Genomic DNA, 25,855 nt, shown 5'->3' with positions numbered 1-25,855 from the left:
GGGACCTTCCTTTATACCAGGATGCTCCAGGCCCTGTCCAACCTGGCCTTGGACACTGTCAGGGATCCAGGGGCAGCCACGGCTTCTCTGAGCACACTGTGCCAGGGCTTCCCCACCCTCACAGGGAGGAATTTTCTTCATATATCAAACCTCAGGTTTTCTTCTTGCAGTGTGAACCCATTTCTACACCTCCTGTCACTCACTACAGGTCCTGATGAACAGTCCCTCTGGCTTCCCTGTGGATCTGTCAGAGACTGGAAGGTGCTGTGAGCTCTCCATGCAACCTTCTCCTCTGCAGGCTGAACTTCCTCAGCTTTCCAGCTCTTCTCTTAAAAGATCACATCCTTTTTGATAATGTGCAGATAAGCAAAACACAGCTAATTACAACAATCCCTCAGCCAGCTGTTTCTACTGCATTAACAAAAATAGTTGCCCTCGGGTTAGGAACAGGTAAATCTCTTTGGCTTCCTGGCATCAGGCCTTGGAAGAACCTCATGGAGCTGAGCTCGGCAGTGAAGTTTCAGACGTGGCATATGGTCCTGTGTGATTGTGTTGAACCTGCTGTCATGTTGAATTCAATTAGCAGCCCGTGCTCAGGCAGTGTGATAGGCTGGGTTGGTGACAGGACTCGCTGTTCATTCACTCTGTGCTAACACATCTCCTGCCCGCGGCGTTTTGGGTGTTGGAGCGTGGCCCTGCTGTCCCTGCAGGCTGGGGTGGTGGTGCCCTCGGGCAGTGCAGGTTTGGGAGCCCTGGGATCCCCTTTTCTCATGGCAGCTGTGCTGGCAGATGCTCTGCAGGGCCATGGGGACAGGGCTGTGCTCGCAGCCTGCAGCAGCTCCTGTCTGACCAGCCTGCGGGGCAGCCTGGAGTGACACGGGGTCTGGATCCCAGCCACCACTCCTGTTCCCATTCATCCCAAAGTGTCCCTGGCCACCACACCATGGCCTTGTTTCTGCTGGTGACAGCTGGGCAGCTCATTTTCTGCCAGCCAGTGCAGGCTCCTGGTGTGGAGAGGCGTGTTGGGCTCGGTGTAGTGCAGTTTGTGTGTCCGTGCTGCGGTCACAGGGTCTAATCACAGCTTTGGAAGGGACATTTCCATAGTGGGGTTCGTTTGTTGCAGCCTTCCCAGAGCCTGTGCCCACCTCCTTGGACAGACCTCCTGCTCCTTCAGAGAGCTCCAGGAGAGCTGGAGAGGGCCTTGTGACAAGGGATGGAGTGCCAGGACAAGGGGGAATGCCTGAGGGCAGGGATGGATGGGATACGGGGAGGAAATTGTTGCCTGGGGAAGCTGGAAGTGTCCCAGGCCAGGCTGGACAGGGCTTGGAGCGACCTGGGAGGGTGGAAGGTGTCCCTGCCCAGGGCAGGGGGTGGCACTGGATGGGATTTCAGGTCCCTTCCACCGCAGGCCCTTGGGCGATTCCCTGGTTCCGTGGTACTTGCAGATCCCCAGCAATGGCCTCTGCACGGCTCCATTGCAACATCCCTGGCAGCACCTCAGCCCTGGCCCCGCAGGATCCGCGCTGCCGCTGCGGGCTGCGCTGGCAGGGGCGGCCCCTGCGCACACCCAGAGCTCTGCCAAGGGCAGATTTCCCTGCAGGGACGGGCGGCGGCGCCGCTCCTGCCTCCCGCTGGCCTCGGGCTGCCGTGGCATCCTGCGGGCCCTCCCGCAGGGACCGGGGGCTCCGGTCCGGCCGGGAATGGGTTAAGCTGGCCGGGGGCTGTGCTCCGGTCCGGTCCGGGATGGGTCGGTCGGGCCGGGAGCTCGGTCCGGCCCGGGATGGGTTAAGCGGGCCGGGGGCTGTGCTCCGGTCCGGCCCGGGATGGGTTAAGCGGACCGGGGGCTCGGTCCGGCCCGGGATGGGTCGGTCGGGCCGGCGGCTCGGTCCGGCCCGGGATGGGTTAAGCGGGCCGGGGGCTGTGCTCCGGTCCGGTCCGGGATGGGTCGGTCGGGCCGGGGGCTGTGCTCCGGTCCGGCCCGGGATGGGTTAAGCGGGCCGGGGGCTCGGTCCGGCCCGGGATGGGTTAAGCGGGCCGGGGGCTGTGCCCCGGTCCGGGATGGGTTAAGCGGGCCGGGGGCTCGGTCCGGCCCGGGATGGGTTAAGCGGGCCGGGGGCTGTGCTCCGGTCCGGTCCGGGATGGGTTAAGCGGGCCGGGGGCTGTGCTCCGGTCCGGTCCGGGATGGGTTAAGCGGGCCGGGGGCTCGGTCCGGCCCGGGATGGGTTAAGCGGGCCGGGGGCTCGGTCCGGCCCGGGATGGGTCGGTCGGGGCGCACGGAGCCGCGGGAGGGGCGCTCCAGAAGCGGAGCCAGGGTGTGGGCTGAGTGCTCCGAGGGAGGAACCCGAGGAACAGCTAAGCCTGGGAAAGCAGAGCCCGGCCGGGTTGTGTTGGCCCGAGCTGAGCGTTTCTCTCTCAAACCACGCCTCGGGAAGGGGGTGGAGTGCGGCCGGGCTGGAGCTGCGGGTTTTGGTCTAGGGCAGGTTGGTGAAAGCATCTGTGTCCTGTCCCGGGAGATTCCTGCGCTGACACAGCCCCAGGGTGCTGAGCTGGGGGGATCATCCCTTGATCCCTAAAACCGTGATGGGAGCACGTGGATCCCTTTGAGAGCTGGGAAAAAAAATTCCCATGATCTTCTTTTTTTTTTTTTTTTTTTTTTTTTTTTTTTTTTTTTTTTTTCTTTTTGTGTGTATTTTTGTAGCGCAAAAATGCTGCTTGAAGCAGCACTACAGAAGTGCCTATTTTTGTACGTCTCTGTTCACCCGCTCGCCTCGCAGCTGGCTGGGTGTGTGTTAGGGCTTGAATGCAGCCTTTCCACATGTGGCTTGGAAAATCCAGCTGTTCCATTCCTGCCTCTGCTGCCGGTGCTCCCAAGTGCCACATTTCCAGGAGCAGGGTGCCCATCCTGGCACAGGGGCCATGGGCTGTGCATGGGGATGCTGTGGGGTGTTGTGGCTCTGGGGTGTTTGTGTGGGGCTATCAGGAGAGGTGCCAAACAACCCCTCCCTTGCAGGGGATGCTCCTGGCCCCGGTGTGCAGCCCAGGGCTGGCACTCAGTGTCCTGCTGCCAGCAGGGCCAGCGCTGTCACTCTGGGAATGTTTTCCCTCCTGGGTTGCTCCTGTGCTGGCCCTTCCACAAGCAGGGGCTGTGGCAGCTTTGGGAGCAGAGGGAGCCCTCCAGCCACGCTCTGCAGCCAGTGCCAGGACCTTGTGGGGTGATGAGAACAAGAACCATGGGCTCTGTTCCATGCCACGCGCTCCCAGCACAGCGCGTGTGCCACATTTCCTCTCCTGGGGCCTGGAGAGCTGAGGGAACAGCTGGAAACCACAACGGGATGCAGAGTGGAGCCTCTAAGAAAAGTGTTGCAGCCACATTCCCTCCTCTTTGCAGGGCTGTGCACTCCCTCAGACACCTCTGCTTAAGCTGTGTTGTTTCACCCAAAGAGGAGCAGGACAGGGTTTTTAGGGTGGTGTCTGGCTTGTCACCCCCAGACGGGTCCCAGGGGCATGGGGGACCTGGTGAAAGGCTCTGAGCTCTGGCAGAGCCTGTGCAGGCAGGGTGGTGTGGTGCAGAGCTGGCTCTCAGCAGAGTTTGGTTTCACCCCTCTCCAGATGAAAAAAAAGGGTTGGAAAGCTTTGTGGAAAGAGTGAGTTTGCAGAGGAGAGGTTTGGATGTGGAAAGAGCAATCAACTGGCACCTTCCACGTTTCCTATTGCTGTAGCAGCTCTGGGGTCTCATGGATTGGTGCAGGCACAGCACAAGGGCAGCTCTTACCTGAGACCTGCACGTGATCCAGGCAATCCTGTGAAAGCATCAGCTTGGAATATGGGCACTGGCCTTTGAGTTTGGCAGAACTGCTGCCATTCCAGCCTCCTAAATGATTCCAGCAGGATGCGTGTGACTCCTCAGGGATTCGTGTCCCAGAACTGCCCTCACACCTACCATAGCACAGTTAAAAAGAAATCTATTCCCTAAAGCCAAACACAGCACTGAAACAGGATGCAGAGTGATTCCCTGGGAGAAGAGTTTCCATTGGAAAATATCTTGGCTCCCGCCCAGGGCTCTGTGAAGCAGTTGCAGAGGACAGCTCATTACTGCTACCTGGGTGATTTTCTGGAAGAGGACTGTTATAACATAAGCAGGAGTTAGTGGAGCCATTAGTCAGGATCCCATCTCAGCTCCTTCACTGCACAGCAAAAAGAAGATTCCCTGTCCTCCCAGACTCCAGAGACAACTGCAAGCAGAGAGCCACTGCCATGAGCAGAGTGGCGTTGGCCAGGGATTCATAAGTAATGAATTAAATCTGTGCAGAGCAAAGGTTTCTGTCAGAGTGTGGGAACATTATTTTACTCCTACGGAGGGAAAACATGAAGTCAGTGGCTTTATAGACTGAGCTCTGCGACCTCTGATTGCATGGATCGGTGCAAAGTTTGGATCAGAAGTCTTACAAAAATTAGTGTAGACAAAACTGAGGTGGGAAAACAAAAGCTCGAAGAGGCCAAGGGTTAGGCTTTGTTAGCCTCTCAGTTGTGTTAAGAAAATTCACTGTAGCTGGTATCTGCAGTGGATTGTGTTCCTACAGCAGTAAGGAAGGGCTTTATTTAAGGAAAATTAAAAGGAAAGGTGCTTCTCCTGTGTGCAGGAAAGGTGTGTAGGGCACAGCACAGATCAGACAGCACCGTGGAGACAGAGCTGGAGCTCTCTGGGTGGCACTGGAGGTTCTTCTGGGCTGACACAAGACAATTCCCAAGGTTTAATTGAGAGGGAGGACACACCCTGTTTTCTGCACGGAGTGCCAGGAGCATCACTAGTTCCCGAATCTGTGTTTCATACAACACAGTAACTGCAGTAGCCCAACAGCCAGACCCTGAACTCCAAGCTCCAAAGACCTCACTGTGCTCCCTCTTGTCACTATCTGCACCCAGTAATTAACCATTACTTGGAAAGCTCTGTGCCTTTCCAATTTCTCAGGACACTGAACTGTCAAGGCAGCAATGCCACGGGCCTTGGGTAGTTGAATTTCTGATTCCATGCACAGATTGCATCTGATACAGCCACAAATTGAAGTGGTATTAACTTGGGTTTGCTTTTCTTTGCGTGTAGTGCCCCACACTGTCAGCCAGTCAGGTGGGAATATTTCCCTCTGGCATAAGTTAGTCTTTGCAGCAATTAAAGGGTTAATTACAGCTGGCCATCGAATCTCTCAAACAAGTCAGCAGAGCCCATTGCTGTGCTCTGTCCCGCTGCAGATTAGCCAGACACATCCCAGTCTGTAGCTGGATAACTCCAGAGAGAACTGGGAGAGTTTGGAAATTCATCTCCCACAGGACCCCCAGCTCCCCCTGAGGTACACCCGCTCTGGCTGCTTGGGAAGGACATTCCATGAGTCATCAGAGGATCTTTTCACAGAATCCCAGGATGGTTTAGGTTGGAAAACACCTCCAGGCTCATTGAGTCCATCCTGTGGCCGATCCCCGTTTTGAGGGTGGGCAGCCCCATTTTGGGGATGGGTGCTCTGATCAGCACCCTGAGCTCCCTGTGCAGGCTGACCATAATTCCTCTGCTCCCACAGAGCAGGGAGCTGCTGTCCCCTGTCCTGGCTGGCTCTGCAGCTCCTGGGAGCTGCAGGATCCTGCAGCTCGATGGGGGCTGTGAGCAAGGATGGAGGAGCTTCCCTGTGTCCTCCCCTCGGCAGGCAGGGGAGTGCAGTGCATACCTTGGTCTGGGAGGAGAGCCGAGCTACTGGGGGCAGTGTTGTCTAAGAGCTGGAACACGGAGGGGAAGCAGGAGTCCTGCTTTTGTTTTCAGTTTGACCCTGGTGCTGTGGGCTGGGCTGGCAGGGATTGCTCTGCGCCCTTCTCCCTGACTGAGCGACGGGGCTGAGGCTTCACTGCCTCGCAGGGGTATTGTCCTGGTTATTTATGGGAATTAGGTGCTTGTGGAATGTTTCAGTGCTTGGCTGCTGGGTAAATGCCCTGGATTTGTAATTCCTGCTTGCCTGGTGCTCTGCTCCTCTGGTGAGGAGGCAGTAAAACATCCCACAGCAGCTCTTGGGAAGGTGAATCTTCAGGCTGAGCGAGGTGAGCATCGGGGCAGCAGAACAGAGATGTGGGCTCTGACAGGTTCATTGGTACCCTTGGTCCTGCCTTCCCAGCTCTTCTTCCTCATCCTCCAAACCAAACACAACCTTGTGCTTGGGGGACCATCCTGAGTGGCAGGTACTGGTGCCAGCAGGGTCCCACTGTGCTCCCATTGGTTCTGCTTGTAAAACAGCTGAAAAAGAAGGAAAGTTTCGTTTTCTGTGCAACTTTTTTTTTTTTTTTTGGTTCAGGGCAGAACCATCTCAGTTTCCCAAACAGAGATATCCCAGCCCCAGCTGGAAGTCAGTGTTGTGTCCAGTGCAAGGGAGCAGCTCCTGAGAGGAACGTGGCAATTTCAGGATTCCCACTGGAGTCTGAGATGGCAGGGATGCCTCCAGTCCTCCTTCTGGCTGTAACTCCACTTGGGCACTTGTTTCTTTTAACTTCTCAGAGTCCTAATTCTGGCTGGCTCACAGGCTGTGTGACAGTAGAATCGTGGAATAACAGAACTGTTAAGGCTGGAAAAACCCTCCAAGATCGTTGGGTCCAACCAGCACTGCCAAGGCCACCACAAATCATGTCCTCATTTCTTGGACACCTCCAGGGACGGTGACTCCATCACCCCCCTGGGCAGCCCTTTCCAATGCCTGACAAGCCTTTCATGAAGGAATTCTTGCTGATGTCCAGCCTTCCTGTTTTTCAGCTGGGTGAGGCTGTGGGAGCTCCGTGCACAGGGCGAGGGAGGTGCCTGAGGTCACACAGGGAGTTTGTGTCCAAGTGCAGCTGAGTGTGACAGGCACGTGGGTTTGCACGTGGGGCCTGTGGTGTGAGATGATGGCTGGGCTTGCCCCTGGAGCATCTTCAGGGTGGTGGAGCTGCATCCCCTGTCCCGTCCTGTCCCAGGGGCAGCCCAGCACGGCTGAGATGTAAACTGGTTTGGAGCTGCTGCAATAGCAGTAGCTGGTCACTGCACCCCTGTGCCTGCCTGTGAAGAGCTGGCCCTGCTCCTGGTGTCCCTGGGGGTCCCTCCGTGGTGACCTCCAGGGAACAGGATTCATTTGGTGTGACAAGGGGAGCACCATTTCATCCTGGACCTGTGCCGGGGTTCTGGATTAATCATTACTGCAATTAATGGGTTGTGACTGCAAGGCAGAGCCATCCACATCACCTGAGGACTCTGCACACCAGGCAGTGGGCATCAGGTGCTGGCACAGCTCTGTGCCAGAGCTGGGGCTCCCAGCAGGCGTGAGGGAATGGAGGCAGTGGTTAATAGGTAGGATGGAGTTAATCATTCACTGAATTCCTCAGCTACAAACTCTCTCCTCAGTATTTTTTCTGGTGCTGTTGCTGGAAAGGAAATGGGGGTATGTGAAGCAAAACCACACTTAACAACTCACAGTAGCCCTGGTGTGTGCAGGATTTCTTGCCTTGTGCTGAGGGTGGAGCTCCCCTCTGAGAGGAGACGCTTGGATGAGCTGGGAGAGCTGAGCAGAGCTGAGATATTTGATATATCTGCACCTTCCCCTCTGGCTGCCTGGGGCAGGCCCTGGAGAGGGAAGTGTCTGGACTTTCACCTGCCTGAGACCCAGGAAAGATCTGTGTTTTTCTCACATTAGTCAATCACCAACAACTCAGACAAAAGTGACAGAACTTAATTAATAAATTAGCAAGGATGCAATTACTTACAAGAGTCCAGCTCTGCCAGCCCAAACATGAGTCAGCTACCTCTCATAAATCTTGAGATTAAAAAGAAACAAAAGAAGGCCAAGTGCTGGTGCCTTCTGTGTTTTGAGCCTGAACTCCCATGTAGGAGACACCTGGAAGCATCTGTGTCTCTCACTGAGGAGATAGAGAGGAATAATAGATTTCAACAAAATAGAAGGGAAGGAAGAAGTAGAGATTATAATTCAATGTCATGATTCCAGGAGACAAGGGAACCCACCACTTCTTTTAGAACAAAGACTGGGAGTATTTTCTAATTTTTTGGGGGGTAAAGATGTGTGATGTAGAGCCACGTACCATAGGACCAGGTACAGGAATTTTTCACATGCAAGTGAAAAATGACCCAGTTGGTGTTAGTCATGCAGAATGTGTTAGCAGTTCAACAATGGCCTTAAACACTGAGTGAGATCCAATTTAAACCCATAAAAGTGAGGAAGTCTGGACTTGGAGCCTGTTCTTCTACCTGTGTACGCAGCCGTGCATGGAGTAGCTGTGGCATAAACAGCCTAGGAAAGTGTTGGGATTTCTTTTACTCCATTAAACAGTTGTCATTTGTTTCCAAGGGTTTGATTTTATTGCTTCTCCTGTTTCACACAGCAGGAAATTAAAAAAAAGCAGCCCAACACACAAGAAACAGATGCAAATTTTTATTTGCTCAAATTCAGCAGAATGTAGGAGCTGGGGGCTCCAGGTTGCTTCACAAAAATGTCTTAATGTCTGATGATTCTGAATGTAATGAAAAGATGTGAAATCCAACCTCAGGCCTGTGAGGTGGTGATCTTAGAGGTCTCTTCTAACCATGGTGATTCTATGAGTTGCTCTTTTGTGTTATGTAGGAGCACCAGTCATGAATACAAAACGCTTTCTGCAGTTACAGCCCAGGCTGGACAAACGCATGGTTGTCTTGGTTGTGGTGCCTTCCTTTCCCTCCTCCCATCCCTGGCAGTGTCCAGGGCCAGGTGGAATGAAGCTCTGAGCAACCTGGTGTAGTGGAAGGTGTCCCTGCCCATGGCAGGGGTGGAACTGGCTGATTTTTGAGGTCCTTTCCAACCCAAACCATTCAGTGACTCCACAATCCCTTCCTCCTCTGTCAGCCTCGCCATGATCCCTCTGCCCTGCGGGTGCTGCCCTCCCTGTGGAGCACCCGAAATGCCAGGAGTGCTCCAGAGCCACCCGGTGCCCTCCGGTCCCTGCCAGGCTGCGGGAGGGTCTCAGCCCCGCGGGCACCGGGTGTGCAGGCTGAGCTCCCCGGGGCTGTTCTGCTTGGGAAGCGCTCCCCACACAGGGCAGGAGGCAGCTCTCGGAGTTTTCTTGGCAGGAGGGTGTGGAAAATGTTGGAAAGGAAGAGCAGAGCTCAGGCAGTCTGCAGTCGTGTCTGCCTCGTGCTGGGCCGGGGGCTCGGCTCCTGCTCCCCTGTGCCTGCCCTGCTTCAGGGCTGTTTTACTGGGAGCTCTTTGACAGCCTTTAAGGGGTGAGATGGGACAGACAGAGTGCTTTTTGGGAAAAGCCTGGGGCTCTTTGTGCTCCTGCCCCCGATGACACAGAGCAGTGGCAGAGCGGTGCCCGGCTGGGCTGGTGCTGTTGGAACAGGCACGGCTGGGCAGCGATCCCAGCATGACTGAGCTGAAAAGGGACCTGTTCTGTCTTCTGGTGCATGACCCAGGAGCTTTTCTGACCACAGATGCCTGGGCCATGGTGTTCCCATCTCTTTTCCCACTTGTTGCCCTGGGCACAGGTGACAGGGTGGGCACAGGTGACACGTTGGACCCGCTGGTGTTGGAGGCTGTCCCAGTCAGAGCAGAGCATGGATCAGCAGCGTTGTGGAGGATTCAGTTCTTGCCCTGTGCCGTGCCTTTCCCTGGTGCACTGGTGATCCTTCTCTCCGTGCTGGGCTGAGCTGTGGTGCTGGATCACAGCCCTCAGAGCAGGGGCTGTGTGGGTTCCACAGCCCTGTGCACGGAGCCTGCTGCACTGAGGGAAGGCAGTAATGTCCTCTTGGAGCCGAGAGGAAGAGGGGTGCTATGGAAACCTGACTTGTTGTTATTATATGGGAACGAAATTTATTATTTCGCTCTTCTGCCTCGCTTTGTGATTACGCCATGGAGCAATTTTTAGCCTTGGCAAGAAGGTGGTTTAGCATAAGACCAAAGATGCAGCTTAGCTCTGTCTGCTGCAGATCCTGAGAGCGAAGCTGTGTCTGAAGGAACTGGGCAAATTCTCCTTCTGCCAGCAGGGCTGATTTATGAGTGTCATCCTTCTTGGCGTTGCTGTGGTGTCCAAAGCAAGGATGTTTACCCAAACCTTGCAGTGTCTGTGTGGAGCCTGAGGAGGGATCAGGCTGCACTTTCATGTCCTGCTGATCTGATCTTGCTTTGGGAGCCTTCCAGTCCCCCAGGGCTTGGAGCAGAGCGTGGCTGGTGCTGGGCACAGAGCAGGCTGCCTGCCCTGGCTGCTCAGGGCACTCTGTCTGTACCATTTTATTTGTCTTGGCCTTGCCTTGGTGTTTCCTTGCTCTTCTTTCCCTTTTAAACAAAGCAAATTTGCTGGTGGTTCGTGTGTGCCATGAGCACCCTCTTACACAATCACCCTTGTGGGCTTGTGGAGAGTAGGGAAGAGTAATTTTGGATTTAATCATTAAACTGAGGCACAGTCCAAGACAGTTGCTTGAACCTGAATTGAAGCATCAGCCTCCCCAGAGGCTCCTCAGCCAGCACTGCCCGTGCCCTGTGCCAGGGAGGGGACTCAGCCTTGGGCTTCTGTTTATGCAGCATGAACTGAAACAACAACTACAAAATCAATCTGGTTTACTGGAGGGAAAAAATCCACGAACTCTAAGGGGTGTGACTTTCTCGTTTTTAAGATGTCTGTGCCAGCTCCAGGGACATCTGCCCTGGTGGGTCTCTCGTGGTTCATTTGCCTTTTCTTGGTGAGTTTTTCACTGTGTGATTTGTGGGGACTTGGGGTGTTGGACTTACCTGTTGTAGCAGTAATCACCTGGAGTTCAGGTGAATCAACACAGGACCTGTGCTGGGGAACTTTGGAAAAACCCTGAGCTGTGGAAGGTTTAAACTGACTAAGAAAAGATTTCTGAGAGGAAGAGTCAGTACCAGTGTCAGTCCCAGTGCTTGTGTGGGGAGTAGACAACAATTAATATATTTACAATATTTAATATTAAATGTATTTATAAATATGTACATATTGACGGAAAGAAATATATTAATATGTTTAAAACATCTAATATTAAATGTACTTGTAAATATGTACGTATTGATGGAAGGAAACGTCTCTTGGCTGTGCATATGCAAAGAAAAAGAGAAGAACCAGGATAAACAGGGCCCACAAAACCTCAGCCTTACTCTGAGTTCTCCAAAGGAGTGGAGTGTTCCAGCCTTGTTCTGGTCCCATACATGAGGGAATGGCCGGCCCTGGCTGCTGAACCCCAGTCTGGGATGTCTCAGCAGCCCGTGGCAGATGGAGAAATCAAACAGGGCACTTTGGCATGTGCCCTGCCCTTGTCAATGTGATGAAGAAATCAGGGGAAAAAGTGTCACAAAAACTGCGGGGAAGAGCTGCTTGCCAGAGAGATGGAATAATTAAAGAAAGAGGGTGGCTGTAGTAGAAGGCAAAACGCTGATTGTGAATCATCAACTGTCCGTGACTTTCCTGCTGTAAAAGGTTGAATGGTCCAGGCTGTGTATTTGTGCTGGCAGGGAGAGATCTCTGCAATAACAGCCGTACCCTGTTTAGCTTTGCTACTATTTGGAGGATCTGTGCCAGGACTGATTGGAATCCCCCAGGCAGGCATTTAGAAGATCTTTTAAAATTGGTGGGGCTGTGGGATCACAAACCCTCGCCTGGTCTCCAGAGAAATTGGCTTTGTTTAAAAACAAAATCCACAGTAGGATGCTGAAGTGTGTGAGATGTTTTGTACGGCAGTGTTTAATGGGATCAGGAAAGGGATAGCTCCCAGTAGTATTTGCAGGTATTAAATCATTAAGAAGATTAGCAGAGTTGCAAGGCCTTTCTTCTTTTTTCCTCTAGACAGTTTATTCCACATAATGGTGTTCTTATAAAAGGATTAGAGGCATTGGTCCTGTGAGAGAAAGGAACAGGCACTGTAGTGATCCTCCCTTTAACAGATCCCTGACAGGACCTGTAGAGTGAAGTGACTGGGATTATCCTTCCTCTCCTCACAGAAAAACCATAGAACCATGGGGTGGTTTGGGCTTTTTGATGGTTTTTCCCTGTCCCTCCCCACGGCAGCATGGAGGTTTTTGTTCTCCCTGAGGAGGAGCACACCCGTGCTGTTCCCAGCCCGTGGTGGCTCTTTCTGGAGCCCCACGTTTCCCCCGAGCTGCAGATGAGCCCTCAGGAGGCTCTGCAGTTGCTGAAGGGCTGCAGAGGAGCTGCACAGAAGCTCTTTTACAGCCAGCACAGACAAGCCCAGGAGGGTCTGACTGAGCCAGAGGTCAGAGCTAAATTGTTCTTGTCGTTCTGGGCAGGTGGAGATCAGTCCAGGCCAAGGCAAGAGTTGAGCTGAGGGGAGCAGTGCTAGCAGGTTATCTCGAGGTCAGCTGCATCTTTCCAGGATAAGCTGATGACTTGGTTGAAGTGTTCTTCCAGAGCTCCTTCCAGGGAATCTGTCCTTTGGTCTCCACCTCATACCTCCAGATATGCTGCAGAGTGGATTTCTCAGCCCCTGATACTTGGCAGAAGTGTGGACAATTACTCGTCTCAGGCAGATCTTGTTCGAGTTTTGGCTCTCTCCTGTCTGGAGTTCAAGTTTCCAAAGGAAGGGTAGAACTGGATGTGCAAGTCCTGCTGAACTCAGGAGATCCAGAGCCCTCCTGGCTGTGGTGTTGGGCTGGTGTCATTCCAGCTGTGTCACTGCTGAGGAGTCACTTGTGTCACTTGAATCCTTGGAATTTTAAGGGGCTGTTTGGTGTCATAATGTACAACACATGGGAGTGGGTGGATCCCTGGAAGGGTCTGCTGGTCAGGGTGGGTCCAGAGGAGGTCACTGAGCAGGCTCCTGTGCACAGTGGTGTGGAAAGAACCAGAGATGTGCATCACCTGCACGTGATCTACTTGAGAGCCCTCTGAGGAGAAGGTTTGGATGGAATATTGGGGAGAAATTCCTCTCTGTGAAGGTGGGGAGGCCCTGGAAATGTCCAAGACCAGGCTGGACAGGGCTTGGAGCAACCTGGGCTAGTGGAAGGTGTCCCTGCCCATGCCAGGAGGTGGAGTTGGGTGATTTTTAAGTTCCTTTCCCCCCAAGCCATTCCAGGGTTCTGTGATCCTGTACAGGAATCAAATGGTTTTCTGTCTCCCAAACCTGTTCAGAAGATCTTCTAGAGGGGCAGCTGAGGCCTGAGCAAGCTGCTCCTTTTCCTCTGTACCTACTCTGGGGCCTCTGAACATCAGTGTTTTTGAAGCAGGAATAATTCTGACTGCATCACAGAAGACTTTCTAATGCTGAGAGGAAGCAGCCCAACCACACACATTATTAATGCCAGAAACATGCAAATGGCTTTTGTACGGGAACCAGCAGCTCTATATTGGGTTCTAATTGGGTTTTGTTTTCAGAAGGAAGATATTTAAGGTTCTATACTGAACATGCTGCAAAAACATTGAGAGCAGAGCCCTCCAAGCCAAACAACCACATTTGGAAAAAGCTGGGGGAGCTGGAGTTGGTGTCAGCACCAGCACAGGGGGATGAGGGAAAGGCTGGACCTTGGGCTCCTCAGCCCAGATCCCTGCTCTGCCTGCCCCTGGCTCTGGGCTCTGCCCTGCCCTCACATTTACAGCACTGAACAGCAACCAGAGCTTCTGCTTAAGGAATTCCTTGAGTGTTTTTGTTCCAGTAGGGATTCATGGGCCTGACTTTGAGTTATGGAGCCTTTGTGCTAGAGAGATGTTTACAGCTGAGCGGTGCCTTGGAAGCCCTTTCTCCCCTGGAATCCTGGAAATGCTGTTATCTCAGGCTTCAGCAGGAACTTCTGCACAGAGACCACCCAGGACTCAGAGCTACCTGGCACCAGAGCCCCTCTGCTCCTGTGTTCCTGCACGAGACTGAACTTGGGCACGGGCTGGGCTGAGCCCTCAGCACCGTCCTGGAAGGGCTGGACCCCCCAGCACAGCTGGGGAACAGCAGAGGTGGAGACGTCCTCATCAGCAGAGTTCCTGGCTGCATGCACGGTGTCTCCAGCCTGGTGGACAGCAGAGCTTTGCCCTTGCTTCTGCTGAGGGAACCTCCCTCCTGAGGGCCTGCAGGATTCTCCCTGGTACCTCTGGACTCATTTCATTCCTTCTCCTGCTGCTGCCAAGCCTTTCCTTCCTTGCTCCCCTGGAGCTGTGTCTGCATCCACTGCTCTTGGTGCTCCTGCTTCCCTTCAGAGGCTTTTTACAATTTCCTTTTGAGCATCAGTTGCATTTTTATCATATTTGCATCTTCCCAGTTAGTGATCACTGCACGAGGAGAGGACAATGTCCATGTCCTGTCACCTGCCCCATGGCCAGACCAGGTAGGCCAGCAGCAAACCAGTTTAACCAGCAAACCAGTTTAACCAGCAGACCAGTTTAACCAGCAGACCTGCAGCTTCCCCTCTTCTTCAACCCCAGCGGGAAGCAGCTCCTTTTGCTGCTGTGGCGGATGCTGCTTTCCAGAGGTGATGGAGAAACACCCCTTGTCCTTGTGTCTCCTGGGATTTTCTTTAGCAAAAGAAAAAAAGTTGGAAAACCTGGAAATAAATGTGGTTCCCAAGCCTGCCTGAAGGAGACCTCAGAGAAGGGGATGTCAGTCCCAGGGCAGCAGTGGGAGCCCGGCTCTGTCCTGCCTCTGGGGGAGGGCAGGGCAGCCGGGCAGCGGCGTGAGGCCGGAGCAGAGATGGACAGCGGGATGTGGCCGGAGCAGAAGTGGACAGCGGGATGGAACTGGACAGTGGATGTGGCCGGACAGCGGGATGTGGCTGGACCAGAGATGGACAGCGGGATGTGGCCGGAGCAGAAGTGGACAGAGGGATGTGGCCGGACAGCGGGATGTGGCCGGAGCAGAACTGGACAGTGGATGTGGCCGGAGCAGAACTGGACAGTGGATGTGGCCGGAGCAGAATCGGACAGTGGATGTGGCTGCAGCAGAAGTGGACAGTGGATGTGGCCGGAGCAGAAGTGGACAGTGGATGTGGCCGGACAGTGGATGTGGCTGGAGCAGAACTGGACAGTGGATATGCCGGACAGTGGATGTGGCTGGAGCAGAAGTGGACAGTGGATGTGGCCGGACAGTGGATGTGGCCGGAGCAGAAGTGGACAGTGGATGTGGCTGGAACAGAACTGGACAGTGGATGTGGCCGGAACAGAAGTGGACAGTGGATGTGGCCGGAGCAGAAGTGGACAGTGGGATGTGGCCGGAGCAGAAGTGGACAGTGGATGTGGCCGGAGCAGAAGTGGACAGTGGATGTGGCCGGAGCAGAACTGGACAGTGGATGTGGCTGGAACAGAACTGGACAGTGGATGTGGCCGGAGCAGAAGTGGACAGTGGATGTGGCCGGAGCAGAAGTGGACAGTGGATGTGGCTGCAGCAGAAGTGGACAGTGGATGTGGCCGGAGCAGAAGTGGACAGTGGATGTGGCCGGAGCAGAACTGGACAGTGGATGTGGCCGGAGCAGAAGTGGACAGTGGATGTGGCTGCAGCAGAAGTGGACAGTGGATGTGGCCGGAGCAGAAGTGGACAGTGGATGTGGCCGGAGCAGAAGTGGACAGTGGATGTGGCTGGAACAGAACTGGACAGTGGATGTGGCCGGAGCAGAAGTGGACAGTGGATGTGGCTGGAACAGAACTGGACAGTGGATGTGGCTGGAGCAGAAGTGGACAGTCGATGTGGCCGGAGCAGAAGTGGACAGTGGATGTGGCCGGAGCAGAAGTGGACAGTGGATGTGGCCGGAGCAGAACTGGACAGTGGATGTGGCCGGAGCAGAAGTGGACAGTGGATGTGGCCGGAGCAGAGCCGCGCTCCGGGCGGGAGCTGGCCCAGCGTTACATAACGCACCAGAGACACATTCAAGTGATTAATTTGAGGCTCTGGCAGCCGCTTCCCTGTAATAATATTTTAAACGTTACTTTTCCACTGGCCCTTGCCAGCGATCGTTATTTTGCGCTGTGGAGGCTGTAAAATTTCACTTCAAGGATGGGTTTCACTCCCGTTACAGAATGTGTCTGGAATGTGCAGATGTTTCCTTCGGGGAATAGGGAGCCAATGGGCTCTAACACATCAGCCCTGCGGGGAGGACTCAACGTGCTAAGCAGCCCTATTCACAAAATCCCAAACAAACACACACACAGAGCCCGAGGAGCTGCACCCGCACCGGGCACGTGGCTCCCGGCCCTGGGCATGGAAACCCAGGGTCTGCTGGAGCTCGGGAAGGTTCCAGGCTGGGATGGTCACAGAGAGGTCCCACAGCGGGCTCTTACACAGTCCCATGTTCCTGTTTTCTGGAAGAGTTGTGCAAACTTTGGCTGGCTGGGTGCAGATAAGGTGCCTTGGAATGATGTGATCTCTGAGGTGCCTTCCAACCCAAACTGTTCCAGGATTCTGTTGGTTTTGAACTGGAGGAGTGCAGGGTTAGGTGGGGTATTGGGAAGAAATTCTTGACTCAGAGGGTGCTGAGGCCCTGGCACTGGGTGCCCAGGGAAGCTGTGGCTGCCCCTGGATCCCTGGAAGTGTCCAAGGCCAGGTTGGATGGGGCTTGAAACAGCCTGGGACACTGGGAGGTGTCGGGGTTGGAACTGGATGGGCTGTGAGGTCCCTTCCAACCCAAACCATTCTGGGGTTCCATCGTTAACCTCCCACAGGTATCCAAGGGTTATGCATATCAAGGACAAGGCAGCTGCTGTGGATGTGCCAGAATTAAAGAAAATGGGATTTAATTGCACAAAAAAATAGTTTGCATGGAGAGCGGAGAAGACTGAAAATTGCTTTTTATGGAATAGGTTCAAATTAAGGAGCTTCAAATTAAGGCTGTAACCATCCCTGAGGGATATGTGGTGGGGCTGGTCCTCTTTTAATAGGATGATACAGCAGAGCATTAATTTTTATAATTCTCTCATTTTCTCTTTCCTTATCATCTTCACTGCAGGGAAGGAGAGGACAAAACATTGGGGCATGAGGTCCTTAAAGAGGAGCCCTTAAAGGGTCAGTCATGGACACAGGGAGAGCTGCAGAGGGACTTTGGAGGGACAGGACAAGGGAGAATGGCTTCACACCAGCACAGGGAGGGTTAGATGGGATTTGGGGGAGAAATTCTTCCTGTGAGGCACACATTGTTGCCCAGAGAAGCTGTGGATGCTCAGAACTCTGCCTCTGGCATTGTGAGAGCCTGAATGAGAAATGGAAGCTCTTACAGAAAATGGATATATAAGATAGGAAAGAGAAATGTTGCTTGTGAGGAGCGTGGGCTCAGCTCAGGCCCACTGAACCCTGATAAGCCAAAGAATCTTAAGGAAAAGTGTGTCCAGCAGGGCTGAGAGGAGTAAAGAGTTTTTCAAGTATATTGCGGATTAAAGGAGTTAGATGATACTGGTCTGTCAATAGATGAACATGGTCAAATTATCAATGAAAATGCAGAAAAAGCAGGACTGCTCAGTAGATATTTCTGTTTTCTATTTGGAAAAAAGCCAGGTGATGTATTTGTATCATATGAGGATGATGAAACACTTTCCACTCCAACAGTAACTGAGGAGGATGTTAAACAGCTGCTATTAATGTTAGACCTTCTTAAACCAGCAAGTTCAGATATTTTGCATCCAAGAATTTTAAAAGATCTGGCTGAAGAGCCCTCTGGGCTATTAATGTTTGCTTTTAATGGATTTTTGGGCCTTAGGGAGAATCCCAGGGACTGGCTCAAAACAAACACAGTGCCAGTGCTAACAGAAGGTAAATGGGGTGGTACAAACATTCATCAGCCCAATGTCCTGATTTTCTGTCCCAGGGAGAAACAATGCTGTGCCTAGCATGGCATTAGCTAAAAATTAAAGGGGATGGTGTAATTAGTGGCAGTCAACATGGAAAATCCACTTATGGAAAATAGATCTCCCAAACCTCTGCCTTTTAAGTAACTTTGCAGATGGAGGAGCAGAAGATGCTGACGTTGATGTAATACACATCTGATTTCTGCAAGAAGTCAGAATTTGAATTCTGAGTCAAATTTTTGAGTCTGACTCAATGTCACATATATTTGCAAGGAAATGGAATGAAAAAATCAACGCTGCAGCTATAAAAGGGATAAAACATTGGCTTCAGAATGTTTTATAGAACGACAGACTTGACCCAAACAATTGTTTGGGCTGGAAAACACCTTAAAGCCCTTTAGTTCCAACCCCCTGCCATGGGAGGGGACACTTCCCACTAGATCAGTTTGCTCCAAGCCCTGTCCTGCCATTAAGGTCCCTTGCAACCCAAACCTTTCAATGATTGTCATGGTTTTTGTGTGAGATGGGAACATCCTCTAGCAGGCTGAGCTGCCTGCTTGGGCTTGGGCAGGGCTTGGCGTGTGGAATCCGATGATTTGAGTTGTTGGGATAAAGCATGGAAAGCAGGGAGCATCAGGACTGCAGGGAAAACACAACTGGGCTGTGCTGCAGCCGTGCTTTGGCTGGGGGTCTGAGCGTGCTGCACTTTGATTTTTGCTCCCAGCTCTCCTGCTCTGGGGGTTTTCTGTCACAGGCTGTGAGCTCAGGGCTGTGCTCAGCATCACAGAGCAGCAAGGTGGAAGGTGTCCCTGCCTGTTTTGCTGCTTGTGGCTTTGTTTTCCCTTCCAGTGCTGGTGCCTAACAACAAAGTGGCTGTTCCTGTGTGAGAAACGGGAGAATTATTTCCCAGCTCTTTGAAGAAATTACTTTTGATCTGATACTCCTTATCAGTCTCACATTCTCTCAGCTGGGCTGTGCTCTGCATTCAGCCTGGAAGTGGCATGAAGGTTTTTACAGATCTCCCCATGTTTTGGAGGATCAGGCAGTCCCTGGTTCGTGGCTCTCATTCTGTATCAGTGATGCCCAAATTGTTCCCCCGTTCTTTTGGGATACAAAACACAGATACCCCAGAAGGAACAGCCCATTCAAACTTGACCAGAGTTTGCAGATGGGACGTGTGCTTTGGAGAGGACTTCCTGGAGTTCTCTGTGTCCCTTGGCTCCAGCTCCCCTGTCTGCTCGGTGACACATCCCTGTGATCAGTCCAGCATTATCCCGAGCCTCCTGCATCCTGTGAGCCCTGCCTGTGGCTGCTTTCTTGTGCACTGCAGAATTTACAGTGCTAGGACTAAATAGCATTGGGGTTTTATTGTCTCTCACGTCCCTAGAGGACAGCTGTCCAAGGAAAAGCCTCACTTATAAAATAAATACAAATTGAGTAATAAAGAACCAGGACAGAAAGATTATCTACGCCATTCCCTGTCCCAGTGGTGAATTAATATCAGTAATACCTAAACATTTATTGAAAACTCTTCACTTTGTGGAAGGAAGATTAAGCACTGAGTAGCTCAGCTGTGTAATCCCTAAATTACAGCTTGCAGAGGGTTCCCTTTTTAGGGTAAAATCAAATGTTCCCGGGCTCCCATGCTGACTGGGAAACGTGCTGGGTTTTGAGGAGAGCAGAGCTGGGCACTGGAGTGGCTGTGTTGGCACACAGTGGCACAGGACGTGGGCACAGATGTGTTTGGGGAAGGAGTGGGGATCTGCGTGGAGAGCAGTTGGCTTTGGGCTGCAGGCATCTGAACAGGATCTGCTTGAGCTCTGCCACGTGTGCTGGGAAGACACTTGGATTTATCACATCTTTGGTTGCTTTGCAGACTTTCCATGAGACAAATGAGTGTTTGCAGGGCTGACACTCCCCTGGCTGGAGCCGCAGACAGCTCGTTTACGTGCGGCGCTAATTATGGACATCAGCTTGATTTCAGTGTTTGGGTTGCTGCTTTCCCAGGCTGGAGGTCTCATCTGTTCCCATCCCTTGCTGTGCTGTCACAGGGCTGGTGGTGCCCGAGGTTTCCTCCTTGTTCTGTGCCCTCCGAAGTCTCCTCCTGGCAGTGAGGAAGGACCACGGCTGGTGCCAGCCCCGGCTCCAGGTCACTCTGGCTCAGAGGTGGGAGGGACCTCTCAGAACCGTGGCCATCCCTGGATTCACCTCCCTGTCCCCCTGGAGCCCTTCCTGGCCTCCCCAGGTGATGCCCCAGTGCCCCCCTCGCCTTTGGCTCTGTGGTTTGGGCGTTGGGAATGTGCAGATGAAATCAGCCCAGGGCAAGAATAACTTGTAAGAGGAGCCGAGCTGCAGACCCTGGGTTCTGGGAGCAAAAATCCCAGAAGATCTCCCACCCTGGCCGGAGGAGAGGGATGGAGCACACGGTGCCATCGCTGCAGGACAGCCCTGCCAGAGCATGAGGTGGCTGCATGAGGTAACACATCCCCTTTGCTCAGTGCCTCCATCCCTGCCCCGGCTGCACTGCCGTATTTGGGAATGTCTGTGGGAAGCTACAGGGCTGCCAGGAGCTGCTCCTGCAGCCACAGCTGCTCTGCAGACAGCTCCCACCTGCAGGGAGGGCTTATCCTCACCTTGCTGGGGGTGCCCTGGCTGTGGTTTGAGTGCCCTGGCCATGGCAGGGGTGCCCTGGCTGTTGTGAAGATGTTCTGGCTGTGGCAGGGATGCCCTGGCTGTGGCAGGGATGCCCTGGCTGTGGTTGAGATACCCTGGCTGTGGCTGGGATGCCCTGGCTGTTGTGAGGATGTTCTGGCCGTGGCAGGGGTGCCCTGGCTGTGACAGGGGTGCCCTGGCTGTTGTGAGGATGTTCTGGCTGTGGCAGGGATGCCCTGGCTGTGGCAGGGGTCCCATAGCTGTGATTGCAATGCTCTGACCATGGTGGGGGTGGTCTGGGCATGGTTGGGACACCCTGGCTGTGATGGGGTCCCCTGGCTGAGGCAGGGCTGCCCTGGCTGTGCATCCTGCAGGTGTTTGCAGCCTCACCTCCTCTGTTTGCTCCAGGGGTGAGGCACAGGAGCAGAGGGAGTGCCCTGGGCTCTCAGCTCAGTTTTTTCCCTGCTTCTCAGAGCACAGGTTCTCACAGCCCCTCTCCTGAGCTGAGAAGAGCCTATGACCCCAACCTTGGATTTACTGCTGCAGATCCAAGGGTTTTGTTGTGCTGGTGCTCGGGGAAAGGCTTGAGCAGGGTGAGGCAAGGCAGTGAGGTGAGGGAGGAGCGTTGCTTCATTCCCTGCTCAGGGAGCCCACAGTGATGGAGTGACCTGCTCGTGGTCCTGCAGGAGCTGGGAGAGACTTCTGGGTCTGCTCCTGGCACTGCTGCCCTGCGAGGGCATTTTGGGAGTGCCCTGCTCTCCTCAGGAGAGCACAGAGTGTACAGAACATTGCAAAGATGCTCATCTCGCCTTGCATTCCTTATCAACAATCAGGATTTTGCTGCAGCAAGAAAACCATTCCATTTTTAGATGAATTTTGGTGAAAAAGTCTTCTGGGGCAAATTCCTCAGAGAGAGCCAAGGACTTGGGCCAGCGTTTGAAACTCGTGAATTCAGAATGAACAAATAAGTTGTCATTGTGCCGTGACAGCCTCGGGGAGGTGAGGGTGCTCACAGTGAAAGGCCCCTCTGGGTGCTGGGCTGCAGCTCTTGGGGGTGATGTGTGCTGGAGCTGGAATCCTTTTGCCTTGAAACATCCCTGCTTCAGCATGACTGAAAGCAGGAACGGGGATGGAGATCTCCATGCACCATTCCTCTCCTGCCTGTGTTGAAAGGCAGAGAACTCCTGGTGCAGGAGAGCTGTGAGGCTGTTCCTGCCAGGCAGGGTGTCCCTGCCCCTTCTGCAGGACCACAGCATTGCTCCCTGTGCCCAGCACACAGGAAAATCCGTGGCTTTTCAGATTTCCATAACCATTTGTGGAAATAATCTCGATCCTCACCTCTGCACACAAGTGCTGCTGCTTTTCTGCTTCCTTGGAAAGGTGCAAGCCAAAAGATGAAGAAAAGAAGGAATCTGATCAGCAAAAACCTGTAATTTTTCCTGGCTCAGGCAGGCAAAAGCACAGAGAGTTTTTCCTGCTCTTTTCTGGAAAGTCTGTTCCGTGTGTCAGGCAGGATCAGCTCCGCGCTGCCTTTTGTTCCTGGAGACAGGGAAGTGTTTGCCATGGCAACGTGGGAGGCAGCCTTGGGCATCTCGGGCAGTTTGTGGATCTGGCAGGTGATGGAAGGCTCTGGAAGCTCTGGACTGTGTCCCACCAGCCATCCCACGTGTCCCTGTGTCCCTTGTCCTCACTGGTCACAGGTTTGGAGCGGTGCAGCCTGGCTTTTCACAGAATCCTGGAATGGTTTGGGACCTTGCAGCCCATCCAGCCCCACCCTTTGCTGTGGACAGGGACACTTTCCACTGTCCCAGGTTGCTCCAAGCTCTGTCCAACCTCAGGTATCCTCAGAACCAGGGATGGGGCAGCCACAGCCTGTGTGATGGGGTAGGAAATGGGAGCACTGCTGGCTTTGCTGGGAGCTCTTTCCCTGGCCCCTCTGGAGCTTTGCTGCCCCACAGAAACCTCAGCCGTGATCGTGGCTGACAGACCTGGAGCTGCTTTCCTGTGCCGGGCTGTGCTCAGACGCTTCCCCGACTCTGGATGCTTTTCCCATTACTGTTCTGGCAGGGCTCCCTGCACCAAAGGGGCTGGGGAAGTTCTGCCCTCCCTCTGCCTCCCTCCCTTTTTGTGAAATGGAGGCAGAGCGGGCCCACAAATGACATAATGAGAGCATGACATCAGGCTTGGCAGCGGGGCCGCCCGTACCCCGCCGAACATTGTGTGTTCTGTGGGATGGGGGAGCAAACAGCAGTGCCAGAGCCAGCCTGGCCACAGCAGCGTGCAGGAATAACCCCCGGGCTGGCACTGAGGGGCTGCTGAGCATCACTGAGGGGTGGAGTGGGTGGCACTGAGCCCTCCTGCTCCCTCCTGCTTCCCTCAATGGGCGCTGAGCCCTCCCGTGCCCTCCCTGTTCCATCCTGCTGAGAAAGGGGCAGTTCCTGGTGCCTTTCCCCCTGGAATTCCACAAGTCCATGGGCAGCAGGTCAGGCTGGCAGTGCCTGTGATGGATCCATCCTCACCCTGTCCCTGGGGTGGGCTGTGTGTGTCAGAGAGGCTCAGGGTGCACTCAGCTTCACACGGGGAGTCACAGCAGGGCTGGGATGGAGCTGAAGGCTCCCAAGGCTCAGGTTGACGCCCTCAGTACTAAATATTCCCTTATTTCCCAAATTTCACCTTCCTCACTAAACCACCTCCCTTTTCCAGAAGTGCTTGAATCTCTGCCTTTGCTGGGCTGGGCAGTGGAACGTGGCAGTGTGGGGAGCTCTCAGTAACACAGTTCCTGTCCTGTACTGGAGCTGTTGGTGAGTTTTGTGCCCCATGTCCCACAGAATGACATTGCAGAGCTCCATCTTACAGCTCTGGGAACTGAGGCGGGACTGAGAAGCTGTGACTCGTGGCTGTCCTTTTCCAGGAGGCACAGCGTGTTCCTAAAGTCCCCCGAGCCACAGGAAACGACATTTTCCTTTCTCCTTGTGAGGAGGGCGTCGGGCTGTGTGTGCAGAGAATGTCAATGGAGAGCCTTGTTTGCTGCTGGCCTCAGCTCTGCTTTGAACCTGCTCTGAATTTCCTCTGGCCTGGCAGTGGGCTGGGAAAACACAGTCGTGGCAGTTTGTGGTGCCGCCAGGCTGAGCTCTGGCCCTCAGCCTTTGCCTTGGCTTTTATTGCTCAGTATTTCCTGGTTTATTTTTTATTTTTTTTCTGCAGCCCAGCTCGGTTCACAGCCACCTTTGCCATGCCAGGAAGGCATAAGATGATTTTCCGTGCACGTTGGAGAGGGAGCAGTGGGAGAAGGCAGCTCCCTGCCCCTAGCTGGAGGTGGCAGGCACTGGATCCACTCCATTCCTCTGCTCCTGTCAGCAGGAGCTCTGCTTCCCTTGCAGGATCCCACCCAGGAGGTCAGGGAGGGTGAAAACTGAGAGGTTTTACACCAGTTCCTCATGGGCTCATGGAGGCAAGGAGGTAGCAAGGGAATTTTTGGGTTTGTGGGTGCCAGTGGGTGCCAGCAGGCCTGGGTGGAGCTCAGCAGTGTCTGTGGATGTGGGATACAGGGAACCAAGGACCAGGGATCGTCTGGGTTGTAGTGAAGGGACAAAGTGTCAGGGCTGAGGTTAATCCCAGCCTCTGGAGCTGAGCCCCAGCTCTCCCCTGGGAGTGCCAGGGGTGGGACATCTCTGGGTCAGGGGGGTCAGGGGGTGACCAGGTGAGCACACCTGGTACCAGTGGAGCCTGCAGGATGCCAGCCAGGTCCTTTGTCAGCAGATAAGGGAGAGCAAGGCACAGGAGCCCTCTCCAGCCGTGACACACGGCAGTGCTGGCACCCCAGAGACAGGATCCATGTCCTCACACCTTCCAAGCTCCCCTTGCCCCACGCTCCCTGCAGCCAAGGAGCACCTCGGAGGAGGCTCTTGGAAAGGCAGAGCCCTGTTTTTGTGGCAGCTGAGTGGTTTGTTTTGGAGGTTTTGCTTGTCTGGGCGAGGAGCAGGAAGGCATCTGAGCTGAAACTCCCATTTCCTTTCCCTGGACTTGAGGTGCTGCCTAAAAACTGCATGGGCGACTTCCAGGTATTTCAGAGGAAAGGGAAATATTTGTCCTGGTCTCCCTGTAAGGTGGCTGGATGGAGGGCTGGTCCTTCTGGTCCTTCCCACACGGCTGCAGCAGGGACTGAGGGGTTCAGTGTACAGAAAATGCTGGAGGAGAGGTGGAGCTGGGGTGTCCCTGAGGACAGGTCTGACCTGGCTGGCAGCTCTGGATTCCAGTCCGAGCTGTCTCTGTGCTGTCTCCCAAGCTGGGAGCAGGTTTGGGGTGACTTTGCTGTCCCCTGTGCAGGGTGTGGCTCAGCCAGGGATGCTCTGTGCTCCTCCACTGCTGGCCCAGCTGCTGCAGGACAGAGATTGCTGGTGTGATCGGGTATTTTTGTTAATGTCCTTTTTCTACTGTGTTTATTGAGTTTTTATTTTGCACATTTCTTGGACTTCTGTATTGGTGTTGCTGGTGAACGCTTCTGAATCCACTTTCAGCTTGGCAAAGAACTCCCAGACAGCAAAATCAGGGAAAATGAACTTTCTAAAGAGACATCCATCCCTGTTACTTATCCCCAGTTTCCTGGAATTGGATGTAATTTTCCTGCCAGTTTGGCGGAATTATTTTCGTTTGGATTAATGAAGTTTAAATGTCAAATCAAACCAAGAAATAATTGGTTAAGGGGTAGAAATAACAGGTGAGACAGCCAGGAGAAATGAGAGGAGGTATTTGTAGGAAAAAGGTGAGAAAGGAGATGGCAGGAGCATGGCTCTGGTGGCAGAGTGTGTCCAGCCCTGTCCTCTCCTGGGAGCTCGGCCAGAAATCCATGAAGGATAAGAACCATCACATGGGCTTGGAGTAAGTGTTTTGATGCTGCTGAAAAAGGTTTAGGCCAGAGGAGATTTTTCTGAAAGTGAATAGTGAAGTTTATTTGGAACAAGGGGAGGTTGATGAGCGAAACTTTTGCTTCTTCTCTGACTGTCATTTCAGTTTAGGGAGGAAGATGATGGGTGAGGAGATAGCTGGGCTGGGCAGGGAAAGTTTGCTTTGGGTGAGCTGAAGGTTCTTGGTGTTACTGGGAGCAACTGGAGATTTCTTTTAAACAGTGTTCCTTTTAGAATGACAATCTCCTGATTTCAAATGGAAAATATTCTTTGTTGTTTCTTCTTCCATTTTAAGCTTTTCCAAAGAGAGACAAAAAGATGTTTAAAACGTAGCAACCATTGTGTAATGACTGATCAGGGCTTTGGCACGAGATACACACTTGGAAGTCATCATAAATTTTTCTCTGAGTTAATTACTACTTGAGTCTAAAGTACTTCATAATGACTTCTTTGAACGTAGATTAGACTTGAACATCTTTTAAGAGGATGCATCACATTCAGTACCACGTGTGGCATGGGGTAATTGCTCCAGGTGT

General features: G+C 53.4%; 1 protein-coding gene across 3 annotated transcripts in view; it reads left to right on the top strand.

Annotated features, from left to right (window-relative positions):
• The window catches only part of PKD1 (polycystin 1, transient receptor potential channel interacting), an 80,530-nt gene that overhangs the window by 5,580 nt on the left and 49,095 nt on the right, over window positions 1-25,855 (top strand). Inside the window, exon 1 of one of the 3 annotated variants that reach the window (XM_063414623.1) lies at window positions 10,528-10,726. The exons of the other annotated variants lie outside the window; for them this stretch is intronic. Within the exon in view, the coding sequence (XP_063270693.1) occupies window positions 10,563-10,726 (164 nt within the window). The 5' untranslated portion in view covers window positions 10,528-10,562. Of the gene's footprint in view, window positions 1-10,527; window positions 10,727-25,855 lie in introns of those variants that run through there. 3 annotated transcript variants of the gene reach the window in all.

The sequence above is a fragment of the Prinia subflava genome, chromosome 17 (assembly GCF_021018805.1).
Source record: "Prinia subflava isolate CZ2003 ecotype Zambia chromosome 17, Cam_Psub_1.2, whole genome shotgun sequence".
Classification (NCBI taxonomy): domain Eukaryota; kingdom Metazoa; phylum Chordata; class Aves; order Passeriformes; family Cisticolidae; genus Prinia; species Prinia subflava.
Note: the sequence above shows the minus strand (reverse complement) of the source record. Positions and strands in the feature narration are given on the sequence as shown.